The sequence below is a fragment of the Aulonocara stuartgranti genome (genome assembly GCF_965226115.1).
Source record: "Aulonocara stuartgranti genome assembly, chromosome: 3".
NCBI classification, from domain to species: Eukaryota; Metazoa; Chordata; class Actinopteri; order Cichliformes; family Cichlidae; genus Aulonocara; species Aulonocara stuartgranti.
Genome location: NC_138941.1, coordinates 80,136,325 through 80,158,607, shown reverse-complemented (window position 1 = coordinate 80,158,607; position 22,283 = coordinate 80,136,325). Strand labels below are relative to the sequence as shown.

General features: G+C 42.4%; 2 protein-coding genes across 2 annotated transcripts; both read left to right on the top strand.

Annotated features, from left to right (window-relative positions):
• The first annotated feature begins 16,470 nt into the window (after positions 1-16,470).
• On the top strand, positions 16,471-18,854 carry LOC309702831 (E3 SUMO-protein ligase ZBED1-like). Its single transcript, XM_082527447.1, has 3 exons — positions 16,471-17,820; positions 17,997-18,249; positions 18,417-18,854. The coding sequence occupies exons 1-3, from the start codon at positions 16,703-16,705 to the stop codon at positions 18,831-18,833; spliced, it is 1,788 nt and encodes a 595-aa protein (XP_082383573.1). The 5' UTR covers positions 16,471-16,702; the 3' UTR covers positions 18,834-18,854.
• A 1,492-nt stretch (positions 18,855-20,346) lies between these two features.
• Positions 20,347-22,112, top strand: LOC309702833 (uncharacterized protein). Its single transcript, XM_082527449.1, has 2 exons — positions 20,347-21,258; positions 21,373-22,112. The coding sequence occupies exons 1-2, from the start codon at positions 20,607-20,609 to the stop codon at positions 22,041-22,043; spliced, it is 1,323 nt and encodes a 440-aa protein (XP_082383575.1). The 5' UTR covers positions 20,347-20,606; the 3' UTR covers positions 22,044-22,112.
• Positions 22,113-22,283: the final 171 nt, after the last annotated feature.

The window sequence follows — 22,283 nt, the reverse complement described above, 5'->3', positions numbered from 1 at the left end:
GTAGAGTTTCCAGTATTTAAGCTTCCATTTCCAAATGTTAGCTGCTCCTGTCTGACTCTTTGTCACACACACAGACTGAAATGATTCAAAGCCTTGTTTCATCCTTCTGTCAGTGTCACTGACTGTCACTGTGACTGTGGACATACAGCATGGGAAACATACACATGGCTGACACTTTATTAGGTATACAGTGACCACTATCTCAGGTACACCTGTGACCTAATAAAGTGTATCTTAAGTTAAAAAATGTTGTCTCTGTCCAAATATTTATGGACCTAACTGTAGGTCTACTTTTAATGAAACTCTCAACATGACTTATCACTTGTCATTAATGTTCCTGCAAACAGACTCCTTGGAGACCCCTACATAAATATCCATGTACTATCCAGCTAGACTTGAACAATCACACATGCAGGAATATTTTCAGGGACAGACACACTAGTGTCATCTGCAGGAAACAAACAGGAAGTGAGTGAAGGACACAGGAAATGTTTCCAGCTCTTCCTCCTCTATCAGACATTCTCTCCATACCTGAGAGTGTCCAGTCTCCAGCCTGGATCCTTCAGTCCAGCCAACAGCAGCTTCATTCCTGAGTTACCTGGGTGATTGTAGCTGAGGTCCAGCTCTCTCAGATGGGAGGGGTTGGAGCTCAGAGCTGAGGCCAGAGAAGTACAGCCTTCCTCTGTTATCAGACAGCCTGACAGGCTGCAGACACACAAAAAAACAATCCGTCTGTTATCCATCTCTATGGCAGCATAACTAAGAGATGGTTCAGGGTCACCTGATCCAGCTTTAACTATAAGCTTTATCAAAAAGGAAAGTTTGAAGCTGATCTTCAAAGTAGAGAGGGTGTCTGTCTCCTGAACTCAAACTGGGAGCTGCTTCCACACCCAGTCCAACATAGCCAGGCTTTCTTTGCTGCTTTGACAAAACCTCAAATCCCAGTCAGAGATGATGAGCATCATCACAGTGATGATCATTTCTCTGTTAACCCAGGCTTTCTGCTTCAGGATCTGTGCACACTCACAGAACAAGAAGACCTTTAAACATCATTTCACTAAATGGATGGACTGAGCTCGGCCTACAGATGAACTGGATAAATAAAGATTTGACCTCAGTGTGCTCAGTGTTCCTGTCTATTCCTAACATATTCCTAACATGATAGCTGCACTTTAGAGCTCTAAAACTGAAACTGACACACATTTAAACTCTACATGTTACTCAGTACATTCAGTTCTGACAGTCGCCCACAGTCCAAAAAAGGAAACATGGAGATCACATCAGTTTGTCACCAAAGTCTAATTATTCCAGAGGGCAGTGTTGATACAACTAAAGTTATTTGAAAGCAAAGTTGAGTTTTTTATTGTCGGAGTCCTTCAAGTCTGAAGTATCACTTAAATGCATTACACGCTGTTGATGGCAGCAAACAAACCACCCAAACAAACAGAGTTGGGAGTTTTGGGCAGACTACGTAGGATCAGCTTGTGGGAGGAGTCTAGATAAACCAAAGAAAGACAAGCTAACAAACGCCACAGTGAATTGGATAGCTACAAACTTCAGGCCGATTATTGTTGTTGAAGAAGTCGGTCTGAGGAACGTTCTTAGGATCAACAGATGACGCCATGTATGAGCCTCCCTCAAGACGCACCATCACAAGAAGAACACATCAGCTGTAGAAAAAGGAGAGACTACGAAAGCCACGGTGTTACAACCTGCACCAGCTGTTGGTCTCTCTGGAGACTACTGGGCGTGGCTGGGTAACCATGGTTACCTGGGAGTTACAGTACATGATATTAATGAAGAGTGGGAGCTGCGTTCTATAGCAAACTATTTGTTATGAGGTAATCAGCTGATCTTAGTTTAACCAGAAGCCCTTCACAATAATTGCAATGCCTTTATTTTGTACAACTACCATCAGTTCGTCTGTACTGATGGTAACTTAAAGTCACACTAATGTCGTTTAGTTTGTATAGTGTATGTAGTAGAAGTATACTACAGTACCCTGATCATTGATAGGATAGATTTATGTAGATATACACCTTTGTGTTTAACATTACTGCATTATAGTACTGTGATCTTTGTCCTTATATATGGCTATATTAGCTATACTGACGTATGCATATAACTGGATATGTAACTTATCTATTCATCTTATTTGTCATGTATTTGTATTGTGTACTTCCTTTTTGTAAGAAACCACACACGTGATCACAGCCACAAGAATCAATCAGTGAAAGAATAAAGTGTCTTAAACCAAACCTTAAGCTCTTTATTCCACACGCTGGGATCATTTGGTCTTCAGTGGTGTTCTGGCTGACACACCGGAGTGACCGGAGTGCTAAAGAGTGAATCGGACACACCAGTGTCAACCCTGATATCTCCACTACATTTAATTGTCCTTCAGCCTGTGGCTGCAGTTAGCTGGTCTGCTAGTTAGCTGATCTGCTATTTAGCCGGTGTGCTAGTTAGCTGGTGTGCTAGTTAGCCAGTGTGCTAGTTAGCCGGTTCGCTAGTCAGCTGGTGTGCTGACCAGCGAACCAGTAGGTTACAAGATGAGCTTGTCTGTCTGATGAGCCAGCTCTCTCTGTCTTGGTCGTTTTGTCCTTGGGCAAGACACTTCACCTACCACTTACTGGTGATGACCAGAGGGGCCGATGGCACGATATGGCAGCCTGGCTTCTGTCAGTCTGTCCCAGGGCAGCTGGGGCAACAGCTGTAGCTTGCCTCCACCAGTGTGTGAATGTGAGAGTGAATGAATAGTGGGATTGTAAAGGGTCCTTGAGGGTCTCGAAAAGCACTATATAAATGCAATCCATTATTATTAAGAGCATCTTTAGGCCTGACTGTGCTCATTCTTCCTCCAACCTCTCCGTACCAAAGATAACAACAACATCAGTATTAGCTCAATAACAATTTCTGCAATTCAATTGTGGACATTCACTTTTAAACCTTGTGTAAAAATGATAAAACCTAAAGGTCTGAGTATTATTCTTTGTGCAAACAGCTCTTGCAGGTTCCCCCGGACTTAATAATTAAATAATAATAATAAAAATAACCTTTCCTTTGAGCAGCTGTTCAGGCTACTAAACTCATCCCAGAAATAACAAGTGACACCATTAATAGTGGAGCTACCTTTAACAGGTGAAACTGATTTGACCTATAAGGCTACTGCAGTTACGTCTTATAAAGGTTAGTAGGGAAGACATCTGGATGAGGTAGTTAGTAGTATGTAGTTAGTACCGGGCGAGTCCCCTTTCCCACATCGGCACCAGAACCCTGTATTATCTACAGGGTAAGACTGCCTGTTTTATCAAAGTATGGCCATTACTACTGTGATCATTTGCAGCCCTGTGTGCTGCTCTCTCTGCTGGGATGAACCACTGGAGCTCACCCAGTCATCCCTTTCTCTCAAGAAGAAGTGAAATAAATATATTTATTACGTTACGACTCTAATATTCTTTAAATCAAACTGTAATGAATAAATCAAGCAAGAAGATTTGGTGAGCCAAGTGTTGTAGAAGAAAAGATAAACATCTCATTTTGAGAAATAAGCCTTTAAAATTAAGTACTGTTAATAAAAAATACAAACAGCGAACCAATCAGTAGTCGCCAATATCTTCCTAATTTCATTCACAAAGAAATCAAATATATATATTATGGGCCCAAAGGAGCCTAAATCTTTAAATTAGGCAGTACATGAAGTATTTTTTTAAATAAACAAAGACATGACTATAACAACTTTTAAAAGTAATTCAATTCAATTCAATTCAATTTTATTTATATAGCGCCAAATCACAACATAAGTCGCCTCAAGGCGCTTCACAGATACAGAGAAAAACCCAACAATCATATGACCCCCTATGAGCAAGCACTTTGGCAACAGTGGGAAGGAAAAACTCCCTTTTAACAGGAAGAAACCTCCGGCAGAACCGGGCTCAGGGAGGGGCGGCCATCTGCTGCGACCGGTTGGGGTGAGAGAAGGAAGACAGGATAAAAGACATGCTGTGGAAGAGAGACAGAGGTTAATAACAGATATGATTCAATGCAGAGAGGTCTGTTAACACACAGTGAGTGAGAAAGGTGACTGGAAAGGAGAAACTCAATGCATCATGGGAATCCCCCGGCAGCCTACATCTATTGCAGCATAACTAAGGGAGGATTCAGGGTCACCTGGTCCAGCCCTAACTATATGCTTTAGCAAAAAGGAAAGTTTTAAGCCTAATCTTGAAAGTAGAGATAGTGTCTGTCTCCCGAATCCAAACTGGAAGCTGGTTCCACAGAAGAGGGGCCTGAAAACTGAAGGCTCTGCCTCCCATTCTACTTTTAAATACTCTAGGAACAACAAGTAGGCCTGCAGAGCGAGAGCAAAGTGCTCTAATAGGGTGATATGGTACTACAAGGTCATTAAGATAAGATGGGGCATGATTATTTAAGACCTTGTATGTGAGGAGCAGGATTTTGAATTCAATTCTGGATTTAATAGGAAGCCAATGAAGGGAAGCCAAAACAGGAGAAATATGCTCTCTCTTTCTAGTCCCTGTCAGGACTCTTGCTGCAGCATTTTGGATCAGCTGAAGGCTTTTCAGGGAGTTTTTAGGACTTCCTGATAATAATGAATTACAGTCGTCCAGCCTGGAAGTAATAAATGCATGAACTAGTTTTTCAGTGTCACTCTGAGACAGGATATTTCTAACTTTAGAGATGTTGCACAAATGGAAGAAAGCAGTCTTACATATTTGTTTAATATGTGTGTTGAAGCACATGTCCTGGTCAAAAATGACTCCAAGGTTCCTCACAGCGTTACTGGAGGCCAAGGTAATGCCATCCAGGGTAAGAATCTGCTTAGATACCATATTTCTAAGATTTTCAGGGCCGAGTACAATAACCTCAGTTTTATCTGAATTAAGAAGCAGAAAGTTAGCGGCCATCCAGGTCTTTATGTCTTTAAGACATTCCTGCAGTTTAACTGTGAGATTATAGATTTCTCACCCTTTTCAGTCTGGCTTTCAAAAGCAGCACTCCACCGAGAGTGCTCTATTAAGGGTCTATAATGATTTGTTAATGGCTTCTGATGCAGGAAATTGTTCTGTGATTACTTTGCTTGATCTTAGCACAGCCTTCGATACCATCGACCATAAAATCCTACTCAACAGGCTGAAGGTTCTGGCTGGTATATCTGGATCCACCCTAGACTGGTTTTCCTCCTACTTATCAGACAGGACCTTTTCTGTTAGGACTGACAGGTTTACCTCTAACACTGCCACCCTGACCTGCGGAGTTCCACAGGGTTCAGTTTTGGGTCCATTATTATTTTCTTTTCAAATGCTTCCTTTAGCTGCATTATTCAATCGTTTAGTGACATTTCTTATCATTTCTATGTCGATGACATTCAACTGCATATGTCCTTTAAGCCTCATCAACTGGATAGGCTGTCCACCCTAGGCCAGTGCATAACTTGGGTTTCTGATTGGCTTTCCAGCAACTATCTTGTATTAAACACGAATAAGACAGAGACTATGATCATAGCTCCTGAACTACACTGTAAAATCAATCAGGTTCTTGCCCCTTTCGGTTCCTCTCCTAAGTCAAATATTTAAAATCTTGAAGTAATATTTGATTATTCTCTTTGCCTGGACTCCAATGTAAAATCTCTTTCTCGTTCCTGTTTCTTTCATTTAAGAAACATTTCTAAACTGCGACATGGTCTCCTCGGCTGAATTGCATTTGTGTCATCGTGTTTAGATTACTGTAATTCCCTGTTTACCAGCTTCGATAAATCATCTGTTTCTCACCCCCAAGCTATACAAAATGCAGCAGCCAGGCTACTAACACGTTCTAGCAAGCGAGCTCACATTACTCCTATTTTATGTTCTTTACATTGGCTGCCAAAAGATTTTAGAATTCGTTTTAAAATTCTTGTTCTAACATACAGAGCACTAAATGGCCCCAGATTATTTATCCAAGCTTCTTACAAAATAGACTGCTGTTCGTTGTCTCCACTCACAGAGTCTGTTGGTGGTTCCCCGAACACGACTCAAGACCAAAGGGGGCGGAGCCTTTCAGTCTGTGGCACCAAGGCTGTGGAACAGTTTACCACCACAACTATGTTTGGTTGGCTCTGTTGAATCCTTTAAAAACCTTTAAAAACGTATCATTTAAAAAGCCTTCTGTTGATCAACAATTTTACATTTTATTTACTTTTAATTTTTTATATTGTCTATTCTGTGACTTAACTTTCTGCTTATTTTAATCTTTGTGTACAGCGCTTTGTGACGGCCTGTCTATGAAAAGCGCTTCATAGATAAACTTTACTTACTAACTTATTTGAGGCGACTGTGTTTGTGATTTGGCGCTGCATAAATAAACTTGAATTGAATAGAATTTAAATGAAATCGTCTAAAATAAAGTCACGACCTGGCTTAACAGATGCAACAGAGTGAAGAGTGTGGAAACATTAGTGTCATTTTAAAATCCTCTAGGAGATACTACTGTCCTTGCCCGGAGGATGCGGAACCTTCTACCAGATTGCAGAAGTTGGAACAGTTTGTTGCCAGGATGGGACACATGAGTGTGGTCTGAAGAAGATGACTCGGTTGCCATGGTAATCCCTGCATGAATGGAAGCTCTTAGCCTCGTTTTTCTCTTGTTATTATTTTTCTTTATCATTTCTCCAAGTCTGACTATTACAGACAGGAACATGACTCCTGTCACATATTAGCAAATAAACTGTCTCTAATTTTACGGCAGTTTGGTTTTAATGGAGAGAGAAAGAAAACTCCAGAAAAAAGCAGGGGAAAGTTTCAAAGCGTCGACTTGTTTGTGAGCAAACCTGCACACTGAGCAGGTCTAATGATGATGTCCCTCTGTGTAAGTCATCGTCCGTTCTTTAATGTAGAAAAGCCTTTTTAAAAGCTGCCTTCGGCTCGTGTGCAGCCTGACACAGTGTTATCTCTGGGATTTCCCTCAGGTCTGCTGAAAGTGTCCTTAAAGTTGAATATTGTGACAAAGTGAATGTAACAGTGAGACTGAGCTGCTCCGTCTGTTTCTGCTGACTTCAGCTCCTTAAACATCCTGATTTATCAGCACTGCAGGCACACGAATGTCACTGTTACAGAGACGCACACACAGAGCAGGAATGTGACTGAATATCACTAACAGGAAAAACACCTTCAGCCTCAAACATGCAGTCAGCTGCTGCACTGGCCTCATGGCAGACGTGAGCTAAGCTCAGGGAGCAGCAGAGGGTGGAGGCTCATTTCATACGTCTTTAAACTCAGCAGTGGGAAATCCAAAGAGACTGACATGTGACAGAGAAAAGCATCAGTGCTGTCGGTTCCAGCCTCACTTTATAGTTTGCTTTTATTTCTCTGGATGATGCAGGGAGCCTGGCTCAGCAGCTGCTGTCATGTTGTAGCCGTGTGCCTGTGACTGTACTGTGATAACTCTGTGACCATGTGATGGACTTACTGTTGATGCTGTCCTGTATTAAAGTGTTACTGCAGCCGACCTGTCTGTGTGTCACTGTCTGTTCCTCAAACCTGTGGACTGCAGCGTCTTCAGCAGCAGCTGTTTGCACCATCTGCTCAGATATTCTTCAGTCTAGACGTCTTTATTTAATCTGTGCTTAATACTCAACAATGAGGCTACATCGAATGTTAAATGTCTTCTTATTCTCCTCAACTCAGAACAAGCAGCTTGTTGAACACAGAAACAGGAAGCTAGCATGGCTAATGCTAACTGCTAATGAAGGAACAGCTAGTAGTGTTGTCAGTGACTAGACATGCTTGCTATGCTATATACTTATATACTAGAGCGCTAACAGTTCCTGAAGTTCATGATTCACACCAGGGGCGTCACACTGACTTTACATGGGGGGCCACAGACAGCCGTCTTTGACCTTAATGGGCCGGACCAGTGGAACTTCCTGTCACTGTGAAGGAGTCACATATTTAACTGTTTTTCTACATGATGAAGAAAAAGTGACAATGACAGAAATCTGTCAGCACGACTCTTTAACCTGTCAGAAATAAAATGACAGAGAAGTTCTCAAAGCTCATCTTTAGTCTTAAAAAACCTAAAGTTTCTATAGCATAAAGTGAAAAAAGAAGGTTTTCTGTCTCTAAAAGTTTATTGCTGAATTACTTTGTGTCGTATGAATAAGTGAGGTTTGTATCGGCAAGAAAAGCTGTAAAACTATGAAAATTCAAAATGTCTGCTTGTGCTTGATTGTTGTGAGCAGCAGATCAAACAAGTTAAAATAATCAATTATAATCGGACTGATTCTTATGTATCGCCTTCCTACTCTCCTTGAGCACTCAAAGCGTGCCACATTCACACAAGCACTGTTTCTATGCTTTAAGTGCTTACTAACAACCATTCACACACATTCATACTGCGATGGATACACCAGAGAAAACTTGGTGTTAATATCTTGCCCAAGAATATTTGGCATGCAGAGTAGGGGGAGCCAGGGATTGAACCACCAACCTTCCGATCAGTAGATGACCCGCTGTACTGAGCTACAGCCGTCCCCAATGTAATGTCTAATTATTATAAAGAGCTTTTAATGCACATTCAGACCTGTGAGACTCACTCAGACTCTTAACTGTAGCTCTGTGCTACATGCTGACATTTCTGCTACTCAAACTTTGAATAAGCTTTATTTAATCTAATATTCAACTCTGAACTCTAACTTTAGTACTTTTAACCAGGGGCGATTCTAGGATCAGAGCTTTGGGGGTGCTGAGCACCAGGAGAGCTGCCCAGCCAGGAGAGATAAACTTTACTCGTCACAATGAGACTTCTTCCCTGTCTCTGTCAGTCCCTGCATCCTTAAATGCCTCCAGTTGTCCCGAGTTCTCTCTGACTGTCACTTTGGTGCATTTAAACCCCTGTTCCTTCCTGTCCTCGTCGTCTGCTGTCTTCATCTCCGTTAACAGTCATCATAATTTTACCATCTCTGTGCAAGTCTGCAAATTTCTTTATTAAATCATAAGATTCTTAAATTCATCAGGTCTCTCTGTGCCTGGGTCCTCGTCACAAAACATGACATCACTGTTTGTTTTTTTTAACACAATTTAATCCCACATTTGTGAAAGAAAAGAAAAACACTTTTTTTAAAGTCTGTAACTGTCACGGCTGCCGAGGCGAGCCGTGTGGTATTGAAGGGAGAAAGGACCCAAAACGCAGGCAGTAGATGATAATGCTGGTGATGTTTTATTTACACCGTGGTGAGAAGGCAAAACAGGCAAGAGGGAAGACAAAACTAAAGACCTAAACTGGGAAAGCTAAATGACAAACCTGAGACGGTACCAGAATGGGGTGAGAGGCAGAGAGACACGGACGAGGGACGGGACACGGACGAGGGACGGGACACGGACGAGGGACGGGACACGGACGAGGGACGGGACACGGAGTAACGCAGGCAAACCGGCAACAGGCAGGAGAACACACAGGGCTTAAATACACACCAGTAATCAGGGGATGAGAGACAGGAGGGCAACACAGCTGGGAGGAATCAGAGCTGACGGGACAGAGGAAACTTAAACTGAACACACTCACATCAGACAGAGACCTTCACAATAAAACAGGAAACTCAGACACGGGGAACCAAACAAGACACAGAACTAAACAGACTCACAAACAGACGGGGGGACACCATAGACAGACAGAGACTCAGAGGCAGACAGAATATAACACATAGAACTCAAACAATAATAATCATCATCATAATAAACTGGAAAATGATAATAAACTAAAAGTGCTGGGTCACCGACCCAGGACCATGACAGTAACAAAACATCAAATCTGATAAAGGTTATTTAAATGCTGCAAACGAAGAATGGATTGGAATAAAAAATAAATACATATCCTGACCTTAATTACTTTACTGGGGGAAAATGATGAATGGTGCTCATAGTGAGTAAGAAGTAAACTGGGTGCATTTTTTGGACAGAGATTCACTTTTAATCTCTATGTATAATACAATACAGATACATCAAAATAGACTCCAAAAGTAGAGTCCTTGAAATGTACAAGTTATTGATAAAAAATTATTTTTTATAAAAATGGAGGCAACTTTGTATATGATACAATGTATGAAAACATCTCTACTGCAGATACTACTATGGCTCTGCAGATTTATTCCTTTCATTTTAACCTGTGTCGCCTCACCTTGAAGTTGGCAAATACTTTTGGTGGTCAACTCTCTCAAGCAGTTTAACAGTTTCTGCCTGTCACTGCTCCCTGTCTGTTTGCTTACCTGGTTCTTCCTCACCTTGTACTTTCTCCTCACGTTCCCTCTTTGGACTGACAATCATACACAAATAGATTGTATTCAATTAGATGAAAAAATTACATTAATTTGAAAAAAATATTATTAAGATCACTAATGAAAAACGTCCTCTCTCAGTGTACTTTCAACCAAAAGGCAAATAACCAAACCACATGAACATCTAATAAAATATATAATAAAAATAATAATAATAATAATAATGGATTGGATTTATATAGCGCTTTTCAAGGCACCCAAAGCGCTTTACAATGCCACTATTCATTCACTCCCACATTCACACACTGATGGAGGCAGCTACAGTTGTAGCCACAGCTGCCCTGGGGTAGACTGACAGAAGCCAGGCTGCCATATCGAAATAAATAAATATTGAAACACTGATCCAACATTATCCTTTATTGACGGATCATTTGTTCTTACACTTTTACCTGAATGTTGCTCCTGGGTTTAATATCGGCACATGCACATATGTCAAAATAACCAGCTTCTCTCATTCCTTTTCAAACAGGACAGTGGTAACAACAGCAGGCTGCGGACAATTTTAAGTTTTAGATTTTTTTTTTTTTGTGTCCCGTTTGGATCTATAGCCATCAGAATTGTTGTCTTAAGGCCAAGAAAGATGCCAAGCGGATTTATTTTACCAAGTGGATCATCATGGCCTTGCCATATTGGTCCATTTGATTGACCTTTATTATAATTATGAATTTATTTTATTTTCAGTTGCTACAAACGGGACAGACATGACTGTGGGATAGGACAGAAAAAGAGAATGAAAGAAAGAGAGGGAGAGAAAGAAAACCAGAGGGGAAAAAATGGAGAAAAAAAACAGAAGAGAAAGCAAACAACAAAGAGCAACATAATAAAAAAAGCACCATCACAATAAACTAGCTAGCAGTAGATAACAATAGATACTAAATAATAAACGATATTGTGCAGCACGCAAGATAGACAGCGCACAATGTGCTTTGAGGCAGCAGCCAAGAAAGCTGTAGTCCGCGTCTGTGAATACTAGGGGTGCAACGATACACAAAATTCACGGTTCGGTTTGGTTCGATACTTTGGTGTCACGGTTCGATATTTTTTCGATACAAAAAAATGTTCATGCCTTTTTAATTTGTCATTTATTAAAATTATAAATATATATTTTAACTCAAAAGTACAGTTTTTAAATTTAACCCTAACCCTTGTGCGTGTTTTTTATTTTGACAGCGAATGCGCACCTGCGGACCACTTATGTGCAGCCCTGGTTATTTAGCTCGTCATATTGCAGCCACAGAAATTCTTTTGTCCATGAAACCATAAAGCTGCACCATAAGGCCCCAGAGTACGAGGACCCGAGGAGGACCACCAAAGGGGGGGGGGACCGTGCCACCCTCCTGGGAAGAGCTGAGTAGAGCCCCAAAGGAGAGGTCACCCAGCAGCTACGGAGCAGAGGCCAGAGGGGGTTGCAGTGGCGTGCCCGCGGGCTCTGCCGGCAGCCAGCTGTGCCAGAGAGGACCGAGCTTCAGGCCCAGAGGCCAGACCCCAGTCTGACGGCCAGCATAGAGATAAAGATGGCGCTGGAGTGACGGCAGCCTTTCCAAGTAGCTCTGCAACACCGAACTTGTTTCTTAACTTTCAACTGTTTTAGACTAGTCTTTTCAAACTTTTTTTTACCTTCCTTTAGTCACTCTGCTTTCTACCTCTTAGATATACTATGGATAACGCACTTTTTAAAACTTCTGGAACCAGCTCCTTCATCTACTCAAGAGCGGAGCTGCTGGCACTAAACACAAAGGCACAGACCGGCATCAGACACAATATCCCGGCCAAGCTAAAGAGGAGCTACAGAGGCTGCAAGGCTGGAGCGAGGAAAGCGGATCACCGGAGGCGATTCAAACCATCAATCCCGACAGTGATCATGGGCAACGTGAACTCGTTACAGAATAAGATTGATGAACTGTGCGCTCTGAACAACCACCGACTCTACCGTGAGTGCAGTTTGTTTATCTTCACTGCTTGGGTGTCTCATAATTTTGGAAGAGTTATGTTGTCGAGAAATTGATCAATTTTGTTTTTAGATGGGTTTATTTGTGGTGTATATAAAGTTTCATAGAAATCCCTAAAAATTGTGTTTATTTTTTTAGGATCATATATTGTATTCCCAGATGAATCTTTAACAGCACATATAGTTGTTGTTTCTTTATTGATTTTTAACTGGTTAGCAAGAAATTGTCCGGATTTGTTACCGTGTTCATAATTTTGCAGGCAAAGTCTTTGTACTAAGAATTTAGTCTTTTTATTAATAATTTCATTTAATTCTAGTTTTGTCTTGCGTATTTTGTTTAATATTTCTTGATCTTGGTGTGACACATAGGCTTTTTCTAAGGATTTGATGTTTTTCTCTAGTTCCTGAATTTTTTTGTTTTCTTCTTTCTTCTTATGTGATGAGAAAGAGATTATTTTACCTCTCATCACAGCTTTCCCTGCTTCCCAGAGGACAGATGCTGATGTTCAAGGAGTGTCATTAAAGCCTAAATATAGAGTCCACTCTTTTTTAAAGTATTTGATAAACTCTTCGTCTTTGAGCAGTGATATATTAAATCTCCAGTTTTTTCTTGGTGTAGTATTATTCTTGTGCATTAGTGTTAAAGATACAGGACCATGATCGCTGACAGCTATAGGATGAATCTCAGTGTCTGAAATGTCGTTCAGCAGTGAGCTGCTGACCAAAAAATAATCCAGACGAGAGTAGGAGTGATGAACATGTGAGAAGAAAGAATATTCCTTACTGTTGGGGTGAAGGGAGCGCCATGCATCGCAAAGGCCATAGTCACTTATATACTGTTTGATTATATTTATGGACTGCCAGTCACGCTGAGTTCCTGTTGTGTTGAGCCTATCCATGTCTTCATTTAGTCCCAGGTTGAGGTCTCCCCCAAGAACGATTGTGCAATCTAGGTGTTCGGAGAGTGTACTCAAAAAACCGTGGAAGAATGAGGGGTCATCAACATTTGGACCATATACACTTACAATACCTAGCTTTTGGTTAAGTATAGATAGTTTGACGATTAGGAATCTGCCCTCTGGATCTATAACTGTATCGAGTACTGTGAAATTAATATTTTTGTATTAGAATTGCCACTCCTCTTTGTCTAGAATTATAACAGGCTGAGAACACATTAGGAAACTCAGGTGTTTTAAGTTTGTTCAAACCTGTGACAGGCATGTGGGTTTCTTGTAATAAAGAAGAAAATGCGCGGCGAGAAGCTCCATAGGTCTGACTATGTGTGTGCATAATAACTAATATGAGCAAATGTGTGCGTGTGTCCTATATCTGTGTGCGCTGTGTGGCTGTTGTAAGTGTGTTGCCTTTAAACGCATGTGTGTGCGTGATCGTGCAGAGTAAGCATGTAGGAATAGACAGTGTCGCTTGTGGATGGATAGGGAAACAGGTGATCGACGCAGTGATAGAAAAGAGAAGCAAATAAACCAAAGAGCAAGGTGCGCGACACGAGAGAGAGAGAGGGAAAAAGAAATAAAAACGGAAACATTCCAATTAAAGCGTTGGCGGAGAGTGACGGTGATGTTATATTAAATTAGCAAACTGAAATTACATAGTTAAGCAAAAGTTAATACAAGAGAGTGAGTGAAGAGAAGAGTGTAGCGGATTCTTATCTGGTGTGCGGTCAATACAGCCATGGAGTGATGCCGGGGTCGCGGTAGAGCTGTCCGTCCACGTAGAGCCGGTCCACGGCGATGACAGCCCGGGAGCCTTTCTGGATAAAACTACGTGGGACTGGGAAGAGGACCTTGCGTCGTTCCAGGATCTCTCTGGGGAACCGATCGTTCACGCTGAAATCCGTTCCTTTCAGCTCTCTGCCGCAACTCTTCACCTGCTCCTTCTGCTTGAAGTGGCCAAATTTGGCTACAATAGGACGTGGTCTTCCTTCGGAGCCCCGATGCGATGCAGTCTTTCGAACCCTATGTTTTTCACCGTGTCCTCCGGCAGCTTCAGGTGGATTTTAATGAAGCTTCTCACGGTCGTTTCCGGGTCCTCTCCGGCAGACTCTGGAATACCAGAAAACACCAGATTATCTCTCATGCTACGGGCTTGTAAATCTATAACGGTCTCTTTTATTTTTTTATTTTCTATGTTTAATTGGGTCACATTTTCGGTCAGAGATTTGACCGAGTCCCGTAGCGTGGTGTTTTCCACAGCAAGTGTTTCCACCTGCTGCTGGCTGAACTCCGGGGATTCTTTTAGAGATTTAAATTATCTTTTAGATGACGGCGTCTCAGCTTTGGCCGGGGAAGACGCGCTCTGGGCCTTCTTCATTACTAAATCTTCGAAGCACCGGTCGATGTATTCTTGGAGAGCGTCTAAACTCTCCTCGTTGTCCTCCAGGGTGTTAGAGATGATAGGACAGATGTTGTTAGTTATATGACAGTTGGTTAGTTTATTTGGCAATAAATTCTATGCTACCATTCGCTTTTTTTTCTCCGCCAAATCTCCGTACTTACTTAAAGTTTACTCTTCGCCGCCCCTCATCTGCCGTTTTTTTCCGGCAAAATTATCCACACCCACCGCCGCGCTGTGCATTCTGGGATATGTTGGGCCACGAAGTCTACACCGCCACATCCTTAAAATTCAGGGAAATGAAGGACGCATTTGAGGGCCGCATTTCGAGCAGCCTTTGAATTGGGACAGCCTTCGTCGCGTCGCTGTGACGTAATCGGCCTTAAAATGCGGCCTTTAAGGCTGCAGACCCTGGATTGGGATACAGCCTGAAACTGCTGCTCTCCACACAGCTCTGACACACCCTCATGAGAGCCGATTGGTCAGTAAGCAGGCTGGTCGTACCTGCTGATCACTCACCTGTTCCAGACCAGGCTAGGGTTGCCATGGCGATATACATTCCACCTTCATAGTTAGAGTCAAGCCTGCATCAGATGGCTGGCCTGAGATCATGATGAATACAGTGACACACACACAGTAGCTGTTTGTGTGCAGCAGCTTCTCCTTTAAGAATCTGAGGTCTGATGAGACACAGCTGTTTGGAAGATATTTTATTTCCTTTATTATTTATTTAATTTAATTGTTTTTATTTATTTAGATAGCTTCATGTTAGTGACAGAATAAGAAACTAAACCCAGAAAAATAACATCATAGTTCAGTCGTCTCAGGTCTCACACTACATGGTACACTGACCTCTCAGTGCAGTGACGTCGTCCTGCACCCTAAACAGAGAGACAGCCCAGAGCATGATGGTCCCCCCTCACTGCCTGACTGTGGGGACGCTGCTCTGTGGGTCACTTCAACATTTCTCTTCCTCTATGATATATACATGTCTATGTAGGAAAAGTATTTGCCCATAGATATAGGATATAATTAGAAATATGAAACATGGATGATTATGAGTGGGCTGAGTGCAAAATCCAGGCAGGACATGATGTGCAACGAGTTTCACAGCCTGAGAAAATAAGTGTGTTATTGTAAGATGTTAGCAGAGCAGTGATCGGGTGAGGGGGCGTGGTTTAGCTCTCTGGTGTTGCCTGAGGTGGTGGAGAGGTTGGAGTAGAAGAAAGTGTTTCTGTGGACGGATGTGCTTCATCCACACATGAGCTGAGATCAGGAGTGTCTGTACTTGGTTGGACTCTGTGGGAGATCCATCCATCTTCTTCTGCTTATCCAGCTCACAGTTACGGGGGAGTAGCCAGAGTCACCAGCCTATCACAGAGTAGCACTCACAGTGACCCAACCCACTAACTGCATGTCTGTGGACAGTGGGAGGAAGCCTCCAAACACAGAGAACCCAGAGAGAACATCCACACAGGAAGGCCAGGTGGGGGATTCAAACCCTGCTGTGAGGCAACAGAGCTGCCCACTGCACCACCGTGCTGCCTCTGGCTGGGCTGTAGGCATCTAATACTTACCTCACTCAGGCACATGAACACACTTCATACACACCTTCATGATTTTGTTGATATTCTGTCTCCATTAAAATGAAACAGCATAAAATAAAAGACTTCCCTGTTTGTAACTGAGCAGATAATTATTCTCCCCTCTGTAATTTCAAGATTCAAAGTGTTTATTGTCATGTGTCCGAAGGGGAAAAAAGCATTTCTCTGTGCAATGAAATTCTTTCTTTGCTGTCCACCGACAGATGCTGATTAATATATACAATAGAAATTAGGGGTGTCAAATTATCGCGTTAATTGCGATTAATTAATTACAATGCTATTTAGCGCGTTATGTTTTTTAATCTCGTTAATCTAATTTTTAATCTCTTGACGTCATTGATTTTGTATGAGAGTTGCTATGTTATAAAATCCGTTTTTATGTGCTGGGCTCCTTGTGCTTGACTTGTTGGGGGTGGAGTCACGTCGTGAGGTCAAGGTGAGAAGTGGTGATTAGCTTACAGTGTGGATATGGAGGCGCATCTGAGAGTTGTTGGCCCAATGAACGGGAAATTTGTATTTCATAAACGCCCCGACGGCACCATTGACAAAGGTAAAGTGGTCTGCCTAGAGTGTAAGAAGGAGTTTGCTTACCACCGAAGCAGCTCAAGTTTGGCCTATCACCTCAACGCAAAGCACCCAGCCGCGAGTGCAGCAACAGCTAGCAGTGAAGACGTTAGCAATATAGCAAGCCAGAGCAAAGCTTTTCGCCAAACAAAACTAGAGAATACCCCTCGTATGAGCAAGTCTGCGACCGACAGGCTGACTAATGTTATTGCCAAGTGGATAGCGATGAACTGTAGGCCGATAAATATAGTAGAGGACGAAGGATTGACAGAGGTGTTGCAAATTGCGTCCAATGACCCGTCATACAAGCCGCCGTGCAGGACTACAGTAACGACCAAAATCAGCAAAATGTACGACGGCGAAAAGAAAAACAAACTTGAGATTTTGGCGGAGGATTCTCCCAACTGTGTTGCTATAACCGGAGATCACTGGACCTCAGCTGGCAACCACAGCTATTTTGGGGTGACTGGACACTTTATTGATAGTGAGTGGAACCTCAACTCATTTGCACTGACCGTCATGAGAACAGAAACCAGGCACTTTGCTGATAAATGCGCCGAACAGTTCCTCAAGGTAGCAAATGACTGGGGTATTGAAAACAAGATATCCACCATTGGCACAGACAGCGCAGCAAACATGCTGGCTGCTATGAGAGCACTTCCATATGAGCACATCGCCTGCAATGCTCACATTCTCCAGAGGACCATCACGGTATGTCTCGATAGCAGTGGTTTTGTCGGTGTACTGGCAAAGTGCCGCAAGATTGTTGGTCATTTTAAACAAAGCCCTGCGAGTACCACAGAACTTAACCAACAACAAGTAGCACTCGGAAAGAAGAGCGATCAACTTATACAGGATGTACCCACCAGGTGGAACTCGACTCTCGCAATGGTCTCACGCCTCCTATGTAACCGAGAGGCTGTCCAGGCTACGTTGGACCAACAGAACCACAGGTTGGTCTTGCCAACCGAAGCTGAGTGGGCGAAACTGCAGAGGCTGGAGCTCCTGCTTGAACCATGCAAGTAAGTTCAAATAAACACCTTCCCATTTTAATTATATAAACTACTGTTACATGTGTAAAATCAAAATTAATGAACATAACAAGGAACTTTTAAGGACAATTAAATTGGAAATCAGTTACACTTTGATTTAAATGAATCCAGCTAGGTTTATTTAGCAAACCTCTCCACCTCTGCAGGTATGTGACAGAGCTGCTGGGTGGTGAGGCCTACGTCTCTTGCTCTGTAGTGCTGCCTGCTTTTCGCCATCTGTACCGTGTCATGGACATTACTGATGATGATCCTGCCTACGTGGTGAAGTTCAAGAATGCCTTCCAGAAGGATCTGGCAGCACGACGAGCTAATGGCAACGAGATATGGTTCGAGGTGGCCACAGCATTGGATCCACGGTTTAAGGATTTGAAATGTCTTCCAAGAGAAAAGAGGGAACAGGTAGGACAATAAGGTTAAGCTGGACTAATGAGTCCAATTCATTATCAAATCAAACTTTTATTTATTATATGGAACACAAAGTTCTTTACAAGATTAAATAAAATTTAAAAAAAAAGCACTTAGTTTTAATCACAATCATTCATTCATTCATTCATTCATTCATTCAGGTGTGGACCATTCTGGAGAATATGCTCCAGGCAGCAGAGCCCAGAAGAGCAGATAGTCTCCAGCCCTCCACAGAGGATGATGGACCAGCTCAGAAGAAGAGGAGGAGCGAACTCCTTCTGGGGTCTGACTCTGACTCAGAAGATGGAATTGAGTCTGGAGAGCTGCAGCGCTACAGAGCAGAACCCAGCATCAGTATTGATGACTGTCCCCTGCAGTGGTGGTATGCTCACTCAGGAGTCTATGAAAAGCTGTCAGTCCTAGCACAAAAGTACCTGGCCTCCCCAGCTACCTCTGTACCCTGTGAGAGACTCTTTAGCCTTGCAGGCCACATAGTGCAAAAGAAAAGGGCAGCCTTGCTTCCAGAAAATGTTACCAGGCTGGTGTGTCTTAGCGACTGGCTGAGGAAGAAGAAATGAGACATGTGGTCAGCATAGCTGCTGTGTCATTTGTAGCCTACTAGAATAGATTGCTTAATGTACAGCACTTTTTTTTGTGATGGAAGAATACTTTGATGTGCTAACTTGCAGCACTGCAATGTCAGTTTTATTTTTCATTATCTGAAGCAGAGGAATTTCAGTGCTGTATTGCTCAGAAAAGAGCAACTCTGATGTGCTAACTTGCAGCACTTAATTTATTTGATTTTATTTGTATTTATTTTTCCACTTATTTTACAAAAGAATACAACAGTATGTAAATGGTTGCATCTGTTTAACGTTTGTTAAACAATAAATGACTTTATAAAGTCACTTTCTTTGTTATATCAGTCTTTTGGTCTGCCACAATAAGTTGAGGGCTTTCCTCAGCTATTTTTAGGTGAGATTAAAAAAGAGATTAATTAGATCAATTAATTAAAAATCATAATTAATTAATCTCTATTTTTTTTATCTCTTGACAGCACTAATAGAAATATGTCAGATAAATACAAATAGAACAAATAAATAAATGAAGACAAAAAAGAAGACAGAATATTTACGTGTGCAACAGAGATGTGTGCAAAAGACCAAGGAGCTTAATATGCTGGCTTAATATGAAGGGTGACCTGTGAACAGTCCGTGTTGGGAAGGTTAGGAAAAACTTCTCCCAGCACATCAGCGCAGCCATTAAAACAGGAATTCACCATGGCAACAGAGTCATCTTCACCTCATGATGAAAAAATATGTTTTATTTTTTAAATGGCTTTATTTTTGTTTCTTTGTGTCTGAAAAAAAAAAGCAGCAGGGTAAGTGGGTAAATGTACCGGTGCATCCATGGTCACAGAGTCATGTTCATTATCTCATGTCGAAATTTTTTTTATATTTGTTACATGCATTTATTTGTGATTTATTTTGTTCTCGTCTGACTGTGTGTGTGTGTGTGTGTGTGTGTGTGTGTGTGCACTGCTCTCAGGGCCTCCACAGCCTCCTGCAGGAGGTGCTGTCCATCATGGGGACAAATAAAGCTTTAGAATTGAGCCAACAGGCCACGTGGTGACTGTGCTCTGCAACAACGTGCTATCATGACGATGTCGAAACTTGATCATTATTATAATGATGATGTTTTTAATTATCCACTTCTAAAGATTTCCGGTCCCTGTGTTTAAATCCTTTGGTCCTCTGTTTGTTGTCAACAAGCCAATTATGCTGTACCTCTCAAACCAATCACAAAAAATAGAAAAAACACACTTCTGTATCGTCTGAGTGAAGATGACTCTGTTGCCATGGTGAATTCATGTTTTAGTGGATGTAAGTAAGTAAGGCCACTTGTCGTGCTGTTATTATGTTTCTTTCTCATAATTCCTCCAACTCTGAATTGAATTATTTATTAAAGGAGCAGCAAAAATAGTAACAAACACATGAAGGCTGTGTATGAAGAGACTTTCATGTCACTGAGTGAGGAAGTAAGCTTCAAACTTAAATGAGCTGGACGCTTCCTCTCTTTGCTCTTTAAATGCTTTGCTTCTTTTATTGATTTTTATGCTGATTTTTTCCCTTTTTTCCGTATGAGCTTACCTGCGATAGCTTCTGGACACTTATAGATCATTAGGACTAAAGTGTTCTTAACAGAAACAGCAACATTTTTATAGTTACCTTATCCTCAGCGCTCCGTGTGTCTGTGGCCTAGACACAGCTGAAGCCTGATTACAGCGTCTGGGCACCGAACAGCCTCAATAGCCTGGAAAGGTGCTAACCGCTAGGCTAACTAGCAACAAGATGCCTTCCCTCTCCACAGATGACTACCACAGCCTCCTGCAGAAGATTGCAGTACTGGAGACAAAAATTCATCGCTTAGAAGTAAACGTGGAGGTAAATGGACTGTGTGGAAATGAAACAACCTTGCCTTTGATTCAAAACAATGGCGACGAGCAAGCTAGTACACAGCTAAGGAGCACAGATAACATGACCAAGAAAGTAGACTCTGTGCATTATTATAAATCCTCAAGTGATAATCCCCCCTTGGACTGTCTTGGTGCAAAACCAAGACATAAATCATGTCTCCTGGAAGGGGGAGGACGTACCACAGGCAGGGCACAGCGAGCTGAAATCTCTGAAACCGACTGGCCTTCACTTCCTACGAGACAGAGAAGCTCTTCTACCCCTGTATACGAGAGGAAACAGGACTGGACAACCGTGAATAGGAAGGTTAGCAACAAACCTCCAAAACAACTGAATGTGAAACTGCAGAACAGATTTGCTCCACTATCAAAGGACCCTGGATCTATATCGGACAACCATCCATCTAAAAGCAGCGAAGTAAAGTCCGAAAATCTTTTGAAAAGTAAAAGGCCACAGGGAAAGCTAAAGGCTAGGCCTGAAACTCTGATTGTGGGTGACTCTGCCGTAAAGGATGTACAAAGGATGTGCGGTAAGAACACTAAAGTCCTCTGCTTTCCTAACGATATGGTCAACAACCTGAAGGAGAGAATTCTTCAAATTGCAGATGAATATCCAACTGTGACAAACATTGTTCTGCATACAGGGTCAAACGATGTGTCCAAACAACAGTCGGAGGTTCTGAAACGGGACTTTACTGGATTATTAAATACTGTAAACTCTCTGAATGCAGCTGTATTCATCAGTGGATCTGTACCGCCGGTCAGAGGAGGAGACGAGAGATTCAGCAGGTTGTTTACACTGAATAAATGGCTCATATCAGCATGTGCTGACCACTCAGTGCATTTTATCAACAACTTTAATATTTTTTGGGAACGCAGGCATCTGTTTAAAGCAAATGGATTTAATTTTAACAAGTCAGGGGTGGAACTGTTCACCTCCAACTTGTTTTATTCCATACGTCATCCATCCGTGCTTGGTGCCAAGGCTGAGATAAACGAGGAGTTATCTCATAAAGAGGAACAAACAGTACTCCAAGAACAGACAAAGCCCAGCAGAAACCTTGAGGAGGAGCCTCATCTGCCCCCACCCGGGAAGAGCCTCAGAAAGGAGAGACATCCATGGCATCTGAGGAAGAGCCTCAGAAAGGAGAGACATCTAAGGCAAGAAGAGGGGTCCCTATTTGCCTCCAACTCTCTCAACAACACCAACGACCAGGACAAGGGACCACGATCTTCCCCAGTCCCCAAACCCCTGACAGGCCATCACCCCCATCACCCTCCTCCCCCTCCCTTTCTCCCTCCTCCCCACACCTGAAATTCACTGAGGAGATGATGGAGCGGGTCAATGCTGGGCTCAGATCTACCCCCCGGCCCAATCCCTTTTTGTCCCAATCGAAGTCACATTGCCCAGCCTCGCCCCCCTTAGTTCCTCTTCATGCCCTGTCTCCGCAGTCTGATGCGTGATGTGTGAAGGGTCCGGGCTGTGAGGATTATGGCAGTGATGACTTTTCCCAGGAGAAGCTGGGACCCTGTTTACTAGAAGGTTTTAAAATCT

Excerpts from the sequence above, each read along its gene's own strand:
- LOC309702833 (XM_082527449.1), top strand. The coding sequence starts at position 20,607 with ATGCCTTCCCTCTCCACAGATGACTACCACAGCCTCCTGCAGAAGATT. Across the intron at positions 21,259-21,372 it reads GGATGTACAAAGGATGTGCG|GGTCAAACGATGTGTCCAAA; the intron begins GTAAGAACACTA and ends TTCTGCATACAG.
- LOC309702831 (XM_082527447.1), top strand. The coding sequence starts at position 16,703 with ATGGAGGCGCATCTGAGAGTTGTTGGCCCAATGAACGGGAAATTTGTA. Across the intron at positions 17,821-17,996 it reads CTCCTGCTTGAACCATGCAA|GTATGTGACAGAGCTGCTGG; the intron begins GTAAGTTCAAAT and ends CCACCTCTGCAG. Across the intron at positions 18,250-18,416 it reads CAAGAGAAAAGAGGGAACAG|GTGTGGACCATTCTGGAGAA; the intron begins GTAGGACAATAA and ends TCATTCATTCAG.